This window comes from Oncorhynchus masou, chromosome 6 (assembly GCF_036934945.1).
Source record: "Oncorhynchus masou masou isolate Uvic2021 chromosome 6, UVic_Omas_1.1, whole genome shotgun sequence".
In the NCBI taxonomy this organism is placed as follows: Eukaryota; Metazoa; Chordata; class Actinopteri; order Salmoniformes; family Salmonidae; genus Oncorhynchus; species Oncorhynchus masou.
In genome coordinates, this window is record NC_088217.1 from 67,229,526 (window position 1) to 67,250,535 (window position 21,010).

General features: G+C 43.4%; 1 protein-coding gene across 2 annotated transcripts in view; it reads left to right on the forward strand.

Annotated features, from left to right (window-relative positions):
- LOC135542475 (transmembrane protein 163a) overlaps window positions 1-21,010 on the forward strand; it is a 44,886-nt gene that overhangs the window by 13,026 nt on the left and 10,850 nt on the right. For both annotated transcript variants that reach the window (XM_064969433.1, XM_064969435.1), the window contains exons 3-6: window positions 3,748-3,791; window positions 4,725-4,816; window positions 6,899-6,995; window positions 15,621-15,732. In XM_064969433.1, coding sequence (XP_064825505.1) covers window positions 3,748-3,791; window positions 4,725-4,816; window positions 6,899-6,995; window positions 15,621-15,732 — 345 coding nt within the window. The remainder of the gene's footprint in view (window positions 1-3,747; window positions 3,792-4,724; window positions 4,817-6,898; window positions 6,996-15,620; window positions 15,733-21,010) is intronic.

Here is a 21,010-nt window from a genome sequence, read left to right on the forward strand (position 1 = left end):
CTTACATTTTTTTCCCTCATTGAAAACAAGATGAATTGGTTAAACTAACTCCTCAACCTCATATACCGCTGCCTGAGCCATTGAATTGCTCGCTTTCCCGTGGTTCAGCTGGTTATGGTGTGTCAATAAGGAAGTTACGTGTGTTTGTGAAACAAGAGGTGTTTCTTAATATGCTCAGAGCAAGCAAACTGGACCACGGAACGGCCGAAGTATGAGTCGTAATGAAAGTATTTGAAATGGAACACGTAGGGCAATTCTGTGTACTTAATTTGTACATATTTCGAAGTATGCATCGATGCAAGCTTCAACTGAAATATTCCCAGTATTGTTGACGTAGTATGATGCAACCGCATAAAAAAACTACGCAAAATGTCCTGAAGTCAATGGCGGCTGGTTTTGAGTTGAAGTGAGAGAGCTCGGAAATTGGAATGAAAAGTTGCCCGCTCACATCGCATGTGACGCCTAACTAACCATAATATGTTAACTTTGGTCTATTTAACTACATAGAATCACCTCTGTACCTAGGCTGATGAAAAATGTGTAGCTAGCTAGCGACCCACACAGAATTTGTAGCTAACGCTGGCCATTTACCTTTCATAACAACATTTGTTTTAATTCGTTTTTTTTAACATGTACAACTAGTTGGCCAGCTAGATTAATACAAATCACATGTAACTGATAATTATGAGCGTTGCATTTTCTTTATGTACATTTTCATGCATTCTCCAAACTCTCATCCTCACTAGATTGTACTCAAGAGAATGACCTTGGAGAAGGAACTCGGAAGCGTGAGAGTGTGGAGCACGGTCCTATGCATATTGAGAAACACCCAGAGGATCAAACACTGAACATCAGTGTGGGCTCTTGAGGAAGGAAGTGGTACTGTTACTCAAGCAGTGTGACACCGGTTACACCATGATACCTACGGGTAATGTGACAACCCTAAGATGGATGCCTTTACTGTGTGGTTTAAGCCCTCCTCTCAAACGCTTTCTCTTTTAGACACTTGATCTGGCTTGACAAAGTGAGGAGAATTGATCTCTCCTGCCTTCATTGTAAACGACTGGTCACGGACCAGATCTGTCCTGCCACACAGAGACCCTAGCTGTGTCTGAAATGGCACCATATTACTTATATATCCTTATATATCCTGTTCAGAAGTAGTGCACTATATAGGGGAAAAGGTGTCATTTCAGGTGTAGTCCTTCTGTTCTCGGTGTGGCTGGTGTTCTGTCAGGGTGATGTGCCAGCCTCTGTCACCGTGACGATGAGTGGAGGGTGGGGAGGTTTGACATGTGACATATGGACTGGGATGACCCATAACGATCTGTCTGTCACCCACTGTGTGTCACTGTGTTTAGAAGGATACATGGGTGGGGGCTTTACACCCCAGGAGTACTGCAGAAAGAGAAAACCTGGGTCTTGTTCATTAGGGCACGCAAGCAAAAAATCATTTTTAAATGAAAAAACGAAAATGATAGTTTCTTATTGGACAAGTCCAGGTAGTCCCTCCCTGTTTCAGTCTATTTTCTTCTGTTTGGTGCATAATGAACATGACCCAGAATAATAAAAGCCTTTTCATTATTGGACTCTTAAATAACATAGTACTGTAGTGGAAAAGCCAAATCAGAGTACACCCAGGGGCTTTCACATTAAATTGGTTTGGAGCAGTTTTTCCGAACTCTGTTGCGTTTTACCCCCTTAGGTCAGTTTGTTTGGACTGGTGTGAACACTATCTGTACTTGGGAGAGCACCAAACAACGCACATCTTTCGCTCAAAACGTGTGACCCTCGGTCTGTTTCCATTGGTGCATTTCGCTGCAGGTGAGAACGCAGTTTGGACCAAACACAGGAAAACAGCAAGAGGCTGGCAGTATTATTGGTTCTTTGACTGCGACTTGACATCTCTAAAACATTTTTGTGAGTAGCAGTGCATTTACTGTATGAGTGCATCCTATGCAGATTAGGGGAGACCGGGGCTACAAGGGACATATATTACTGAATATATTCACTGCAAGTCGCAGTTGGCCACTCAGTGGGGAGACCGGGGCTACAAGGGACATATATTACTGAATATATTCACTGCACGTCGCAGTTGGCCACTCAGTGGCCTTGTGGTTAGAGTGTCCACCATGAGATCAAATAAAATAACATTTTATTGGTCGCGTACGCATATTTAAAATATGCAGATGTTAGCGCAGGTGCAGCGTATTTCGAGCGCCACAGTGCAGTAATACCTAACCATACAGAACAATACACACAAATGCCAAAAATGTAAATTAAGAAATATAAGAACAAGCAATGTCAGAGTCCTGAATATATATATATATATATATATATATATATATATATATATATATATATATATATATATGATAGAGAGAGATATTTCCACAAAGAAACTGATAAAACACACAGGTGCAAAATCAAGGTGACTTACAAAGATGAAGATGTGATGTAGTGACCACGACTAAAGAATTATTGTGGAATCTGAAAAGACACATTTTCCGAAAGCATGATGGTGTACTTACTACATGCACATGCTAACAGAAAGGAATAAGGTGGGAAGCTAACTGTGTCATTGAGACAAAGTATCAATGCTGTCTCCTGAAGTCCACGGTCAGCTCCTTGGTTTTGTTGACGTTGAGGGACAGATGTATTTCCCTGGCACCACTCCGCCAGGTCCGTCACCTCCTCCCTCTAGGCTGTCTCGTCGTTGTCGGTAATCAGGCCTATCGCTTTTTCCCCCCGTCGGCAAACTTGATGGTTGAGTTTGGAGACGTGTTTGACGTGCGAGATTGGAAGATTAGGAGTTTATGATCTAGGATCGTTGGATCGGGTCTCTTTTACTCAAAACAGTCTGAATAGGAAGCCTAGGCAGGCTACAATCCGGATGACAGCCAATTCCCTATATTATTCCCTATATTGCGCCCTATGGGCCCTGGTCAAAAGTAGCGCATTAAATAGGGAATAGGATGCCATTATTTTGGAACCCAAAGCCACTAGTCATTAGCCTGGGCTGCGTTAGTATGAACATTGCGTAGTCTTCAGTGCTGGGTAATCTCTCTGGGTTGGGGTTGGATGTGTTTTGAATTCCATGATTTCTCATTTCCTGAATATGGTAATCACTCTGGAGTTCAACTCTGGGGTAGGGGGGGGGGGTTGTAATGTAGCCTCAGGAACAATCTGCGTTACAAACAGCTGTATGTACACATTGGTGGGGTACTCAGTCCTGCTCACTGCTCGGCAATTAGAAGCAGCGGCCCCATTGCTTTCGAGGGCAAACTAGGGATTTTAACGCTGTGAACCTTACAATGGTGTGGAGGCTGAGTGATAACACTACGTTATTATCTTACTACTACACCTGCTGAGTAGAACAGTGTTGTAGTTGCGCTATGTACGGCCTGGGTTTAAATATGTGGAGCATTTAATTGAGCCTGTCTGTTATTTTGGACTGCCGGGTGGGCTCTGTTTGCACTTTTGGGACTGTTCTATTGGCCCCATGGTCCCAGTCCCAGGCAAGTTCAATCAAGCACAGCTAAATTAGTTAAAAGAAAATAAATACTATTTGACTCCAGGGACTACCGGTAGGCTGGTTTCGAGCTAACCGGCTGCCAGTGTTTGGTAAGCAACGGTTATTCTCAAGTCATTCACAACAGTATCACTGATAGAAATGCATTTCATGAATGAATGTTCTTCATGTATAGTAAAACCTGTGTTTCTCTTGTTCCCCCCCCTCCCCCCCAGCGGTTTCCTTCATGAGACACAGTGCCTCGGCTTTCGGATTCGCTGTAGGTACTTTTAAAATGTATTTGAATGAATCTACTACTGAGTGCTAAAGGGCAGATGTCATTACTAACACGTTACAGTCAGTGTGTTTGAGGGGTCAGTTTGAGCAAGGCGAGGCACAGGATCACTGATCGTTTTGTGTGTTTTTTTTTGTTGAATATTTTTCCCATTTTTCTCCCCAATTTCGTGGTATCCAATTGTTTTTAGTAGCTACTATCTTGTCTCATCGCAACAACTCCCGTACGGGCTCGGGTGAGACGAAGGTTGAAAGTCATGCGTCCTCCGATACACAACCCAGCCAAGCCGCACTGCTTCTTAACACAGTGCCCATCCAACCCGGAAGCCAGCCGCACCAATGTGTTGGAGGAAACACCGTGCACCTGGCGACCTTGGTTAGCGCGCACTGCACCCGGCCCGCCACAGGAGTCGCTGGTGTGTGATGAGACAAGGATATCCCTACCGGCCAAACCCTCCCTAACCCGGACGAAGCTTGGCCAATTGTGCATCACCCCACGGACCTCCCGGTCGCGGCCGGTTACGACAGAGCCTGGGCGCGAACCCAGAGTCTCTGGTGGCACTGCGCCACCCGGGAGGCCCCCAGGATCACTGATCTTGATCACGTGAAGAGTAGTAGCTCTAGCTAGTTATTTGGGATGCAAGGTGATTTGTAGACAAATTATTCTGCGCAGACCAACTGCAATGTAGTCGATCTCAAAAACACACATTGGTTCCACAAGGGCCTGGCCATATCGAGTCCTGCTAACCTTCGGAGTCTAAGCTTGTAATTTAGGCTATATTGGCATTGACTTTGAGTTATTGGGATGAGGATAACTGAAGGGTACAATCATTTAAGTGAACCCCCCCATCCCTCATGGGTTTCTGTTGAATAGCTGGTTAGCGTTGTCGTTGATGTTGTTGTTGTTTACCCTCTGCAGTTTGATGCCGCCCTGGACGTGCTGTCCTCCATCATCGTGGTGTGGCGCTATAGTAACGCCGCCGCCGTTCACTCTGCACACAGGGAGTACATGTGAGTAGATGTATCACCTCCATATTTATCATATTTGTTGTTTTTGATGACCAGCAAAACTATATAAAGCCTAGAAATGATACTGTATTCTAGCACTATGTTGTCTCTTCAGCACACTCTAAGCTCTCTTAAGCACAATCGCTGCAGTCATTACAATGCATTTCATTCTTTGGGACTGTAGTGTGCAGTATTAGAACCCCAGCATTGTCTCTCATCGCCCTTACTCGCATTTTCATGTGTGAAATTGCCAGGCACCATCCGCTGCAGTCTCAGGGGATGCTTTTGTGAATGCAGATCGCCATGGAGACTCTGGTGTATAAGCCTATAGCCTGGTTAAACCAGATTGAATGCTGCTTTAATGATGAAACAGTGGTGAGTTTAGCATTCATTCTGGTTTAACCAGGCTAACCGGCATTACAGCAGCAGATTGACAGCCTCTGGTTTACTGTAGAAGCCTATAGGCTCATATTAGCCTGGATAAACGAGCTTGAATGCTGATTTTACCATTGTGAGGGCAGCATTCAATCTGGTTTAACCAGGCTAATATGAGCCTTCAGTTGTACCGGTGAACACCTTTTTGGTCCAGAATCCTAATTGGAAGGTTTGTGTTACCCAGCAGCTAGTAATTGGCCTCTCCTAGGTATATGTTGTGGGGGGTGAATGTGTGTGTGTTTGTGTGTGTGTATGTGTGATCCCTCAGGTGAGAGGCCTTGTAAGGCACTAGGCCACCGGACAATTAAATCACCAGGTCTGTAGACGAATGAACGAGCAGCATGAATTTTACAGCAAGTTTTTCTTCCACTGTAATTGGGGGAATATTGTTGTATTTTTCAGCTGACATGACACATGGAGCAGGAGAGGAAGGGTAGACGCACACTGGATGACTCTGCGTGTGTGCGTGTGCACGTCCTCAGCCTGGTCAACCACAGTTCTGCTAAATCCGATCAAGACCTTATATCTTGCGACTTTGATGTCAAAACTAAATTGACTGTCTTGCGATGTTTGAGGAAAATCAAACTTGCAAATGTGCTTGATGCCAATTGCCTTGAGTTGATAAGTCCCCCCAAAAAAGGGACTTTTCTAAGCAGCGGGATTATAGCCCAATGAAGATCAAGTCCGTTGTGAGGGAGAGTCTCTGTTGTTGAGCTTTACACAGCCCCAGGAGGTCTCTCACACACAGAGCTCTGGGTCTCTCTCGCTCTCCCCCGCTGCACCACTGAAATCATTCCTACATGGCTTCTCTCCTCTCGCTCTACTTTGTGTTGCCTAGCTACCTTCCGATTTGGACCCAGGGGACTGGGTGCTGCTGAGTGGGAGCCAGCTGTGAGCATCAACACACACACACGCACACAGACCAACACACATGTTTCCATCCATTATGTTTTTGTCTGAACGTCATGTATGTTATATCTATAATACACTGTCTACTTTTGACACTTTGTCTTGTTTTTGCCCTTTTCATGGGTTCTTTGTGATAATATGTATGGTGTGTGTATTGCAACTAAGTCTGCGCTAGACTGGTAGATTAAGTAGCGGAGAGAGAGAGCAGACAGACAGCTAACCCTACCATGCCTGACCACCCCAGATGACACAGTTGACCGATTTTTGGGGCTTCTCCCAGCCAGGCTTACCTAATTGGATAAAACTGTGTTTAAAGAAAATATCTTCTCAAATTGATCCGTGGAGACTGTGTTCAACTCTCTGAATCAGCCACGGAGAAAAGCAAAATGGTTGTTTATTTTAACGGATGCTTTTTCTCTTCCACAAGCTGTGGAAATAATGGGGAAGATTTGCAATTGTGTTAAGTGAGGTTAAGCTTATATGATGGGTAGTTGCTGTAGGTCTACTTTGTCATGGAAAGGTCTCCCGGTGGCCGATGATTTGTGAATGTTTTTAAAATACAATATATGATCCCTCACACAAATTATTATCAAAGCACAATATTATTAATCACTGCTTTCTCTCACTCTCTTTCCTTCCATTTCCCCTCTGTCTACCTCTCTCACTCTCTCTCCCTGCTCCCTTCCTCTCTCTCGCTTCCCCCCAAACGCCCTCCTCCCTCTCACCCCTCTCTCTCTACAGAGCCTGCGTGATCCTGGGGGTGGTCTTCATCCTGTCCTCTCTGTGTATCCTGGGAAAGGCAATCCATGACCTGGCTACCAAGCTACTGCCTGAAGTGGTAAAAGATCCAGTCTCCTGCCATTGTACCCTTAAGCAAGGCACTTAAAACCCTTAACTGCACCTATAACTCTCAATCCAGGGGAACTACACTGCCTATCTATCTATCTTTTGAAAAAAGCTATATGGTAGTCACACGAAAAGCTATTTTTGGTGAACGGAGCCATATGGTACAGCTCAACGAAGAGACTCAAATGTCGTGCACTACGTAGGGAATAGGGCGTTGTTTGAGACACAGCCCTACTCTCCGCTCTGCTCCACATGTCTGGGCATGTGAGCGTTCATTAAGGCCAGCTCTGGGTACTGTAATACCCACATTGGCAGTGCCAGCAGCCTTGGCAAATAGGTTTTGCTTCAGCAAAGGGATTCCAATGAACATCTGGTTGGTGCTCTGAAATTGCTTGTCAAAAAACAGGGGAGTGTAACTCGGTTTGGTGACTTGTTTTTTTCTTGTCGCACAGCTTTGCTTGTGTCTTGTTCATGTCATGACAAATGTGTTGGGTGTCATTTGTCAAGGCAGTCGGGGGGGGGGGGGGTCCAGACAGTGTACTGTACATTTCACTGCTGGGGCATCACAAATACACCTACAAATCTTTACAAGGTCTTATTGTGTGGTTGTAGTTGATGGATGGACACTAGAATGAAGATTCACTGTAATGCAACATATAGTAAGTCCGTCTAAATCAACAGAAATATGGAGTCTTTTCACTCTTCGAAGTTGTCAACTGGTTGTACTTGGGTTATCTGAAGTCTCTTCAACTAGAGCAGTGTGCCATTATGGTGTCCCCAATGCCAAATGACACCATGTTCCCAACATAGTGCACTATTTTTGACCAGAGCCCCTATGAGCCAGGAGTTAAAAGTAGTGCACTTTGTAGGGAATATGGTGCCATTTGGGACACAACTTAGTATAAACTCTGAGAGCTAATATATAGTTTCATTCTCGCATCGCCAGACTGGTCACATCGGGTGTGAATTCCATTTACAAGACTTTCATGTGGGAATGTGTGAAGAGACAACACCTCCAGAATGGAGAGAGGGACAGAGAGAGAGGCCCTATTCTCACTACGAGATATGAAGGAGAGTCTGAGGAGCGGGGTGGCGAACGAGAATTCTACTTATCAATTCACATTACACACTTGCCTTACCTTTTGTTGTGGCAGGCAACGCAACATTCTTGATCCGCACCTCAAATTAAATTAACCGTAAATATCACATTAGCCACTAGCCAGTAAGCACAAACTATTCAACAATAACAGTAACTTTTCTTCTAAAACATATTACACTCTTGAATAATGCAACAATTAACCAGCGTGTACAGAGCTGCCCCTTTTCTAATTTTCACAACCATTCTTTTATACTGAATGTTATCATATCTTCAAACAAAAGCTAATATAATACATAGGGAGCCTGAGTGAACAAATAACACAACAATGACATGCTTATTTCACAAGCAAAGTTATACAACACCCAATGCCTCTGTGTGAAAAAAGTAATTGCCCCCATTCACTCAATAACTGGTTGTGCCACCTTCAGCTGCAATGACTCCAACCAAACACTTCCTGTAGTTGTTGATCAGTCTCTCACGTCGCTGTGGAGGAATGCTTGGCCCACTCTTCCATGCAAAACTGCTTTAACTCAGCGACATTTGTGTGTTTTCAAGTATGAACTGCTCATTTCAAGTCCTACCACAACATCTAATTTGGGATCATGTCTGGACTTTGACTAGGCCATTCCAAAACTTCAAATGTGTTGCTTTTTAGCCATTTTCACGTAGACTTGTGTGTTGGATCATTGTCTATACTGCATGACCCAGCTGAGCTTCAGCTTCAGCTCGCAGATGGATGGCCTGACATTCTCCTGTAGAATTCTCTGACACAGAGAAGAATTCATGGTCCATTCTATTTAGGCAAATTGTCCAGGTCCTGAGGCAGCAAAGCATCCCCAAACAATCACACTTCCACCACCATGTTTGACCATTGGTATAAGGTTCTTACTGTTGAATGCAGTGTGGTTTTTGCCAGGTGTAATGAGACCCATGTCTGTCCATATTGGGGTTTTGTTGGAAGATCTGATAACATTCAGTATCAAAAATATGCAAAAATAGAGAAAATCAGAGAGGGGGCAAATACTTTTGGACGGCACTATATGAGCAGACAAAGGGGTTTTCTCGTCTGTAGGCTGCTACACTCATTACATTTGAGCTTCACGACAAAAGCGCAGAGTTGCTATAACCGCATGTCTTCATCAAGTAACGTTAGCCTATCAAAAATGAACGATTAACCCCCTGTACGAATATAAAAGTATAGTAGGCCTACCTTACAGCATTGCAACAAACCAGGCTCAATTTTTAGCAGTATCATGCAAACCATTACATGTGGTAATTGCGGCTGAAAACGGTGGCATAATTGAATTTACTGCCACAAGGTGTTATATATGGAAGCTCATACCCGCCACCCAAACAATTAAATAAGAAGCCTCTTGATTTGTCAACGTGCACAATTAAGTATTCTGCTTCACTCTGATCAACTGTAGCCTACTGATAACAACCACAGCTGAAACTAGCCCAGAGAAGCCTATGCGCTCTGATTCAATCTGTGCCAGGCAAAACGTAACGTCATTTGTTTTTTATAGCTTAAACTATGTAGATATGACTGGAATGAATCAACACAATAGTGATGACATACTGTCTGAGTATATTTTTAATTACAAATATAAATGCCTACACTATGTAACCCTGCATACAGCGAGCTCGAACCTGTTAGTTTTATTGTCCAATCGCAGTTGTTGCCTCTTTGTCTGTGTAAAGGGTTTTAATGTTTTCTTACACCCTAGGGCCAGTAGTTTTTTCAGGAGTTTAAAAAAAATACTATATGCCCTGATTAGAAAACTTATCTGGTCCCATCAAAGCCGATTTATTATTTTGTCATGCGCTACAACTAGGGTCCGGATTTGGTTAGATTAGCCTACTGTACTTACTACCAGATCAGGAAAAACGATTTCCTCCCCACCACTCTGGGACCTGTGGTGCCATCTCCGAAATCACCACACAATATTACAAACGATCTACATTTGAATTTGATATGTTTTTTTTTTAGGTGGGGATGGGCTTCCATGGTTTTACGTGGCCCAGTACCTCCGGAGGTAACGGTCGAGACGTAGCAAGTACGCAAGTTTACATTTGAGCAATATGTGTAGCCGACGGTATTTCTACGAAAAGTGTGGTACGTGTGAAGAGGCTCAGAGCGGGAGAGAAAGAGAGCGAGTGAGAGGGGAGACAGTCAGGCAGACAAGAGTGTGTGAGAGAGAGAAACAAAGAAAAAGAGAGATTTGTGAAGAGAAAACAAGTGTTTATCTGGCTGCTGTCGGTGCCCGAGAGGGAGAGATGAAAAGGGGAGCGAGAGAAAACAGCGATAGAAAACAAAGAGAGAGAGAAACAGATATCTGTGAAGTGAAACATGTTGTGGTGTCTCTCTTCCTGGTGGATAATTACAAGAGGAATGTGGCAGAGCTCAGGTGTGAAAAGAGAACTACTAGAATAGCTAACTGCATTACTCTGTTGCCAGGCAATAAGTCGAAGCTAAGAGCCCATTTTTAATCATAGAAAGCAAACAGGGTAGCCTAAGGCCATTGATGTCATAAGCACTTCTGGTGTTTTGGGTTTTTCATCATTGGTTAATTGGACAAATCACGATTTTGCAGGTGTTAGCTGCTTTTGAATTTCGGGAGGGGATATTTGCAAAGAGAGAGGGTGGAGCTACTCGTTCTAGCATCTCTTGATCCCATCTCTTAACCACTACCTATGATTTGGCTCGAGGGAATGAGGCCAATTATTGGAGGCACACCTAATGTGCAACACATTTAACAATAGAACCGCTGGCCTTTTAGCATATACGTACCCGCTAGAGACCAATGCCGGGCGAGCCCGACAGCATATGTATCAGATGCATATCAACCTGCAAGGTGCTTAAACCTGCTTGATAAATACATGCTTGTAGAATAGTGCATAAACTATTGTAAAGGATTCATTTGCATGAAGAAATATTAATGGAAATATATCAATTAAAACAAATAACAACAATAGTTATTTGTTTAGATGGAGTCAAGGATATGTTTAAAAAAATATATTCTACAAAGTCGTAGAGAAAATGTAGGCCTATATCCTATTTTCTTTTCTCTTACAATAAAAACATTACAGTGTAGTCAATTTGATCAGCTGCATTTGTAGATTCGATTAGTAATAGAGTTATAGAAATTAATAAGGTCCAGTAGAAACGAAAAATATGATAATAATAATAATAATAATATAACCAGCCATTTCCTGTGTTCCTGAACAAAAGCACCAGTGCACGAACAATTGTAACGGATGAACTGCATAAATAAATATTAGTGGAAATATATTCGTGACTAGATATAAAAACAGTGGATTGTATCACACACACTGTTGTGCCCTTGGCGGCCTGCCTGGCCGCTGTATCTTCTTCTTTTGTCGTTGATGTGGTTCTCACGAAGCTCGCCCATTCATCCCATTGACGACAGAATAACCTCATTTACGTTGACTATGTTGCTAGTTTTGTTTAGCAGCCAGAGCAATGCTGCCACGTGACTAGTCATGTACATCACGGATATTTTGGTAAAAGTTACATTTGGAAAAAGAGCTGCACCTGTTAAATTATTATTTGACGAAGGTGAGTGTCATATAAACTGCAGAACTGCTATTCAGATACTATATATAAATCTGCTTGCCTGCCCTTGAAGCAGGGCAGTGTAAACATAATCGTTTTGTTGAGCCAACACTCCTACGGTATAAATGGTAATAGCAGAGCAATGTTTTTGAAACAGCTGAAGTGTATAGTCATTTTACTAATATTTGTAGGGTATGAAAACGTTTTTAAAAATCGGTAACACTTGACACCCAGTGCCACGTTATGACACTGTCATAACCATGTCATAATATGTCTTATCAGCTGACATAACTTGACATAACCCGTTATAATAGGGTCAAAACACTGTCATGACACATATTTACACCTGTTGTGGCATATATTGTGTTATTTTATGGCTGGTTATGACACCTATACACTGTAAGAATCTCAAAACCCACATTTATTCAAATTAGTTTTTTTCCCTGCCAAGAAGTTTTCATTTCGATTGAAAGTTTTTCTTAAATTCTTTGATGAAAACATTAAAACCCTTTACACAGACAACAACTGCGATTGGACAATAAAACTAGCAGGGTCGAGCTCGCTGTATGCAGGGTTACATAGTGTAGGCCTTTGTATTTGTAATTAAAAAGATACTCAGACAGTATGTCATCACCATTGTTTTGATTGATTCATTCCAGTCAATCATTTTTTATTAAAAAGGCCTAGTTAGCCCGAGCCACCCAAAGTTCGAATATAAACCAAAGTTGATCACATTCACATTTTCCCAGAACACAAATAAATGGGCCTAATTTAGGCTATAAAAACATGACGTTATGTTTCCCCAAGGCCAGGTCCAGATGGGATCAGAGCACATAGGCTCCTCTAGACCAGCTGTAGCTGTGGTTATTATCAGTGGACTACAGTCAGACTGAAGCACAGACATTGTGCACGTTGATAAATCAAGAGGCATTTTATTTTATTCAATTATTTTGGTTGCTGGTATGGGCTTCCATAGAAAATGGCTTGTTGTAGTGAATTCACTTAAACCCATGTTTTCAGTTGCAATTTGCTTTTACACATGTCATGAGTTGCATAATATTAAGCCTGGTTCATTGTAATGTTGAAAGGTAGGCCCTACTGTGCTTTTAAATTCGTATGAGAGGGTTAATCGTTCATTTTTGATATGCTATCGTTACTTGATGAAGACATGCAATTAGCAACTCTGTGCTTTTGTCTTGAAGTTAAATGTAATGTACAGTAGCCTACAGATGAGAAAATAAACCTTTTAATTGGCTGCACATGTTTATGTGAGAGTGTAATATAGTTTGGTTGCATTATTCAACAGTGTAGCTAATGTTTTAGGAAAAATGTCTGTCATTGTTGATTAGTTTGTGGTTACTGACTAGTGGCTACTGTGATATTTACGGTCAATTTGAAGGTAAGGCAAGTATGTAATGTAGAATTCTGGTTCGCCACTCTGCTCCTCAGACTCTCCTTCATATCTCGTAGTGAGAATAGGGCCGAAACAGGTGTATTAAAATTCCGTTTAAGAGGAGACACACCTTCTGCATTGGCTGGATAGATTTACCATTGTAAGACAAGTTTTCAGGAGAAGGGTAGAAAATCAGGATGCAGCCTATAAGATGTGAATTCGATTCCTCACAGTAAAACCTGGACTGTCAACTGTAAATGTCAGGCACTGTGTTTGAATGTTGAGTGTGTCTCTCTGTCTGCATTCCAAACAACCCCCTATTCCCTACTACATAGTGCACTACTTTTGACCAGAGCCATCTGGACCCTGGTCAAAAGAAGTACACTATATGTTGAAAGGGTGCCATTTGCGACGCAGCCTGTGAATTAGAGAGAGAGAGTGACTCACCCTCCTCCATACAGCCCTGATCTCTGCTTAGCCATCTCCCATCTCATCTCCTCAGAGGGCTTTTAAATGCCACGTGCCGGTGCTTCGTTCAACCCAAGCACCGCAGTGCTAAGAATTTTCAATATTAAAAGGAGTGTCAGAAGAAGTCATTGTGGGAGCAGGTCTTTCCTAGCCTGATTCCAGGTCTCTTTGTGCTCTATAGCTAGCTTCTACGGCCATAGAAGATCAAATAGATCTGGGACCAGGCTAGACTTCCCATAAAAGAGATTTGAAATGGTGCACACTGTGCAGCATAGTAGGATTGGGCTCAATTCAGTTCACAATTCTGTAAATTCAGGAAGTGAAATGATTCAATTCATGATTTAAAAAATCCCCACAGAAAACAATGGCATTTTTATGTTTATCTCATGTAAACAATTCACATTATAGACCTTGTATACTATACTTATAGCTAACTACGTATATTCACTCAGGGGCGCAACAATGGTTTTAGAAGTGGGGGCGGACAAACACAAATTATTTCTAATCTAAAGCTAATTTCCTGCATATTACAGTGTCAGTGTGAGAACAAAAAGTTGAAATTAATTAGCTAGGGAAACTGACAGAATCTGAATCACATTGCGGTGAAAAAAAAATCTGAATATCAGTCTTTAATTGCTTGGCCGCTGGTTTTTATCTTGATAGATTCAGATCCAGTGTGAGTGAGACAAAAAAAATAGCTAGTGTGCTAGCTAGCTAGCTAACCATTGGCTAGCTAGCTAACCATTGGCTAGCTGTCTGCCACAGAAAAAGCTCAACACACATACACTGACAGCACCTCCCATGGTCCTAAAGCCAGCCTTTCAGTTCGCTTTCACACAGCCTGCCCGACTGCTCTGAGTCATCTGCATAGTCCTAAGGAACACTGGTCCTTCTTCTTTTATCACGGAATTTTAGAAAGTGTGGGGGGGGGGGGGGGTCATGACCTTCCCCGTCCATAGTGGATGTTGTGCCCCTGCACTGACATCTCAGTAATATATAACAAACTGTTTTTTTTTTCATTCTAAACTCAACAATGACTCAGGAATATACCATGTGTTTACAGGGCTTACAGGTTTCACTGTCCTTCTACGTAATTGTAGTCAATCTCTGGCTGTTCTCTGTTCCCTGTTTTAAAACGCTTTGAGTCCCATATCCCGCTGGCAGGTTTTAGGGCTTCTAACCCCTTGTAAACATAGTGTGTTTGAGCTGCAGACTGCTGGGTTGTTGCATTTGATTGGTCTATTTCGTCTGCATCATGATACCAACCTTCAGTGTGTGATTGACAAGGGCTGAGCTAGAACGGAGGCTGAGTGTTGTATGTGAGACAAGGGCGGATCCTGAAAATGGTTCTTCTAACAAAAAAAGTCAGGTTTGACCTACAGACTATTATGACCCATATATGAAAACTGAGACTCTCACGAACATGCACATGTAATCTGTTTTGCTCTGGCACTCACAGGCCACACAAGCCGTTAGAAGGTAAGGGGTTCTTCTACATAGAAGATCATAGGAAATCCCAGGACAAAGTGGTATAATACTGTAATAAGCTTACATTGTTGCTGTCACAAACTCCACACAGTTGTCATTGACTAGTTTGATATTCATTTCCCACTGAGCAGACAGTTCCTGTACTTAAAGCATTCTCATAAATTAGTTTTATATCAAGTTTTTGCTTGGCGGCCTAATTTTGTAGTTGTTGACATTTTTCAATTTTTCAAACTCCTAAATGAAACTGTTTATGGTTGTACTGAAAAGAAAATGGTAAAACACTTCAATGTGAGGCTAAATATGAGGGCAGAGCAAGCAGATTGATGAAAGTGGTACATTTTTGCACTGGGGGATTTAATGGGACTGATGAGGTTATTAACCTTGCAGAAATGCAGCTTTTCATGCCTTCAAGGCCATAGTGCAATATTAATTATACAGCGGAGGCACTCTGCAACACTTACCCACTCTCTCTCTTGCTCTCTTTTTTTTCTTTCTCTCTCCATTTCCCTCTCTTTCCCTCTTCATCACCTCTCTCTCTCTCTCTCAATCCCCCCTCTCCTCTGTCATCTACTTCTCTCTCTCTCTCTATCAGGATGACTTCCTCTTCAGTGTATCCATTGTCAGTGGCGTGATGTGTATCATTCTGTCCGTGTTCAAGTTCATGCTGGGCAGGGTGCTCACCAGCAGAGCCCTCATCACAGACGGTAGGTACCTAACTTGGTGTGTAGTTGCTCCAATACACTGATCTTGGGTCAGTTTTTTTATTTTTCCAACTTGGATTGGGAGGAGGAGAAGATGATCCTTGATCTGTAGCAACGCATACTTCTGCCTGATCTAGGCCACTCCCACTTGAGTTCAGGCCAGTTAGAGAATTGGAGGAAGGTGGAGCACGAGGGTGGAAAACTCCATAGGGAATCATTGAGAAAAATGAAAAGGGGAAAAGTTATGGTGTATAGGAGGCTATGGCTGTGTCTGAAATGGCGCCCTATTCCCATAGTGCACGAAGATGGAAGGGGATTGGCTTAAAGACACCATCATGAAATCTGTGGAATATATTGGGAACTACTTAGTGCACTCTGTAGGGCAGTGACCATCAACTAGATTCATCTGCGGGACGATTTCTTTTCTTGAGCAGATGGTCAGAGGGCCGGAACATATAGGGAAGAAGATGACGCCAACAGACATGGTAGCTCTGCTTCTAGCTCCTGAGCCACTTTGCAGTATTTTTTGTTTGTGTGTGTTATTTCTTACATTATTAGCCAAGAATATTTTTTTGTGTTATTACATACAGCCGGAAATAACTTTTGGATATCAGAGCGGCAGTAATTCACCAGTATTACGACCATGAATACGACTTTCCCGAGTTGGATCCTTTGTTCATACCCTCCAGGGCAATTGAACTTATCCCAGAGGCTGCTCTGGGACGCCGTCGGTAGAGAATAGGTATTCAGAGTGGACTTCTAGTCCTACTCAGGAGGCGTGCACACCATCCACCGCTTCCGAGTATGTTACTCTCTAATGTTCGGTCTCTAGACAATAAGGTGGACGAGCTCAGGGCGAGGATCTCCTTTCAGAGAGACAACAGGGACTGTAACACACTCTGTTTCACGGAGTCATGTCTCTCTCCGGATACACTGTCCATACAACCAGCTTTGTACTCAGTACATCACGCAGACAGGAATAAAGAACTCTCCGGGAAGAAGAAAGGGGGCGGTGTATGTTTCATCATTAACTACTCATGATGTGATCATGATAATGTACAGAAACTCAAGTCCTTTTGTTCACCTGACCTAGAAAATCTCACAATCTAATGCAGACCGTATTACCTCTCCAGAGAGTTCTCTTCGGTTATAGTCACAGCCGTGTATATTCAAAAAACTGGAAGCTACATATCCTGAGGCCACATTTATTGTAGCTGTGGATTATAACAAAGCATATTTGAGGAAAAGGCTACCGAAGTTCTATCAACAAGTTTCATCCAAATCCAAGATGGCAGCTCAGTAGGACGTGTATATCTGTCTTTGTCTTATCCCGTGTCTTATCCCTTGTAAATAGCCAGTCTTATTTGTATATATCTTAATCTCACTTTCTATATACAAACTAAATATACTTTCCTGTAACCCGCCTCACCCAATGTGGTACGGATCTGTTATTTCTATTCCTTATAACTGGAACTTCGATCAGGAGATAGCCATCTAACTAGCTACTAGTCTTTGTTAGCCACGGCTAGCGGTCCTCGCCTTTTTCCCTCCGGAATCAGCCAGCCTTAGCTCGGACAACACCTGCCAGTTTGCATAGCTCAATATCAACCCAGAGCATATCAGACTGCTTCTTTCTACCAAATCACCGGATTCCTGCCGCTCTGGGTCATTACTCCTGATCCTCGCAGGTAGCTAGCTGCAAACGAGTGGCTGCTGTTAGCTAACACCTCTGTCCCGAAGCAAGCACCAGCTAGCCTTGAGCTAGCCTCAAGCTAGGCCCATATACCAGCTATTTCTAGGGCTACAATACCTCCTTTGCCAATTTGTCTGGACCCTTTATTGTCGACACGGAGCCCCACCGATCCATCACGACTGGACTGCCGACGCGATCGCCCGATGTGGTCTCAACAGGCTATTCTGTTACGATATCGCCGCAGAACCATCTACTAGCCCCGGCCCGATAGCTTTTTCTGAATGCTGTGTCCCCTGCTCGCCCAGCGAAGTAGTGACTACCGAACAGCACCCGGACTCACCTATTGCTACTTTCCCTGGACTGTTTCAATAACACGGTACCTCATTTTGTTTACCTGTCGGCCCCAGCCTCAAACTCAGGTCCTGTATGTACCTAACTGACCCGCTCTGCCCATTCATCGCCATTTACCCATTGTTGTCTTAGCTCTCCTGATCAACACCTGTGATTGCTTTTTGCCTCTCTTTAATGTCAATATGCCTTCACTGTAGAGCCCTCAGTCCCGCTCAAAATGCCTTCGTCCTACCACACACACATGCGGAGACCTCATCTACGTTAATTGATGCCTCCAGAGACTAAACCTCTCTCATCGTCACGCAACGCATAGTTTACCTCCGCTGTACTCAAATCCTACCATACCCTTGTCTGTACATTATGGCTTGAATCTATTCTACCACGCCCAGAAATCTGCTCCTTTTATTCTCTGTCACCAAGGCACTAGACAACCAGTTCTTATAGCCTTTAGTCGTACCCTTATCCTACTCCTCAACTGTTCCTCTGGTTATGTAGAGGTTAACCCAGGCCCTGCAGCCCTCAGTTCCACCCCTTTTCCCCAGGCGCTAACATTTGTTGACTTCTGTAACCGTAAAATCCTTGGTTTCATGAATGTTAACATCAGAAGCCTCCTCCCTATGTTTGTTTGGAGACGACACAACAGTAGTAGGCCTTATTACCAACAATGACGATACAGCCCACAGGGAGGAGGTGAGGGCCCTGGTGGAGTGGTGCCAGGAAAATAACCTCTCCCTCAACGTCAACACAATGAAGGAGCTGATCATGGACTTCAGGAAACAGCAGAGGGAGCACACCCCTATCCACATCAACAGGACCACAGTGGAGAAGGTGACAAGCTTCAAGTTCCTCGGCGTACACATCACTGACAATCTGAAATGGACCACCCACACAAACAGTGTGGCGAAGAAGCCGCAACAGGGCCTCTTCATCCTCAGGAGGCTGAAGCATTTTGGCTTGGCCCCTAAGACCCCGACAAACATTTACACATGCACAATTGAGAGCATCCTGTCGGGCTGTATCACGGCCCCGCAACCGCAGGGTTCTCCTGAGGGTGGTGCAGTCAGCCCAACCGGGGGCACACTGCCTGCCCTCCAGGACACCTACAGCACCCGATGTCACAGAAAGGCCAAAAAGATCATCAAGGACAACAACCACCCGAGCTACTGCCTGTTCACCCGGCTATCATCCAGAAGGCGAGGGCAGTACAGGTGCTTCAAAGCTGGGACCGAGAGACTAAAAAACAGCTTCTATCTCAAGGCCATATACAGTGGGGCAAAAAAGTATTTAGTCAGCCACCAATTGTGCAAGTTCTCCCACTTAAAAAGATGAGAGGCCTGTAATTTTCATCATAGTTACACATCAACTATGACAGACAAAATGAGAAAAAAATCCAGAAAATCACATTGTAGGATTTTTAATGAAATTTTTGCAAATTATGGTGGAAAATAAGTATTTGGTCAATAACAAAAGTTTATCTCAATGCTTTGTTATATACCCTTTGTTGGCAATGACAGCGGTCAAACGTTTTCTGTAAGTCCTCACAAGATTTTCACACACTGTTGCTGGTATTTTGGCCCATTCCTCCATGCAGATCTCCTCTAGAGCAGTGATGTTTTGGGGCTGTTGCCGGGCAACACAGACTTTCAACTCCCTCCAAAGATTTTCTATGGGGTTGAGATCTGGAGACTGGCTAGGCCACTTCAGGACCTTGAAATGCTTCTTACGAAGCCACTCCTTCGTTGCCCGGGCGGTGTGTTTGGGATCATTGTCATGCTGAAAGACCCAGCCACGTTTCATCTTCAATGCCCTTGCTGATGGAAGGAGGTTTTCACTCAAAATCTCATGATACATGGCCCCATTCATTCTTTCCTTTACACGGATCAGTCGTCCTGGTCCCTTTGCAGAAAAACAGCCCCAAAGCATGATGTTTCCACCCCCATACTTCACAGTAGGTATGAATGCAACTCAGCATTCTTTGTCCTCCAAACACGACGAGTTGAGTTTTTACCAAAAAGTTATTTTGGTTTTCATCTGACCATATGACATTCTCCCAATTTTCTTCTGGATCATCCAAATGCTCTCTAGCAAACTTCAGACGGGCCTGGACATGTACAGGCTTAAGCAGGGGGACACGTCTGGCACTGCAGGATTTGAAGTCCCTGGCGGCGTAGTGTGTTACTGATGGTAGGCTTTGTTACTTTGGTCCCAGCTCTCTGCAGGTCATTCACTAGGTCCCCCTGTGTGGTTCTGGGATTTTTGCTCACCGTTCTTGTGATCATTTTGACCCCACGGGGTGAGATCTTGCGTGGAGCCCCAGATCGACGGAGATTATCAGTGGTCTTGGATGTCTTCCATTTCCTAATAATTGCTCCCAGAGTTGATTTCTTCAAACCAAGCTGCTTACCTATTGCAGATTCAGTCTTCCCAGCCTGGTGCAGGTCTACAATTTTGTTTCTGGTGTCCTTTGACAGCTCTTTGGTCTTGGCCATAGTGGAGTTTGGAGTGTGACTGTTTGAGGTTGTGGACAGGTGTCTTTTATACTGATAACAAGTTCAAACAGGTGCCATTAATACAGGTAATGAGTGGAGGACAGAGGAGCCTCTTAAAGAAGTTGTTACAGGTCTGTGAGAGCCAGAAATCTTGCTTGTTTGTAGGTGACCAAATACTTATTTTCCACCATAATTTGCAAATAAATTCATAAAAAATCCTACAATGTGATTTTCTGGATTTTTACCTATGTACCTTTGTACCTATGATGAAAATTACAGGCCTCTCTCATCTTTTTAAGTGGGAGAACTTGCACAATTGGTGGCTGACTAAATAATTTTTTGCCCCACTGTATAGCCATTACTAGCCGGCGACCACCCGGTTACTCAACCCTGCACCTTAGAGGCTACTGCCCTATATACATAAACATTGAATCGGCCCTCAGGTACTGGGCCACACATCTATTTCCTTCTACAATTGAGAAAGTTGTTCACTACTTACTTACTACTTACTTACTTACTTTATGGACAACTCCGTAGCTCCTGAGCTCTTAAATGTCCCTTCTCGTTCCAATAAGAGATTTGTGGCAGACAGGCTGGCGTCAAACCAGTTTGAAAGGTCAGCTTTGGATGGAGACACTCGCTCATTAAAGTGTGTGTGTGGGGTTCATTAAATTGTATGTGACAGCTAGCAGAATAGGAGTTAATTGCCCACCAGATTTTCCTCTCGCTGCGTGACATTAAACAAGCC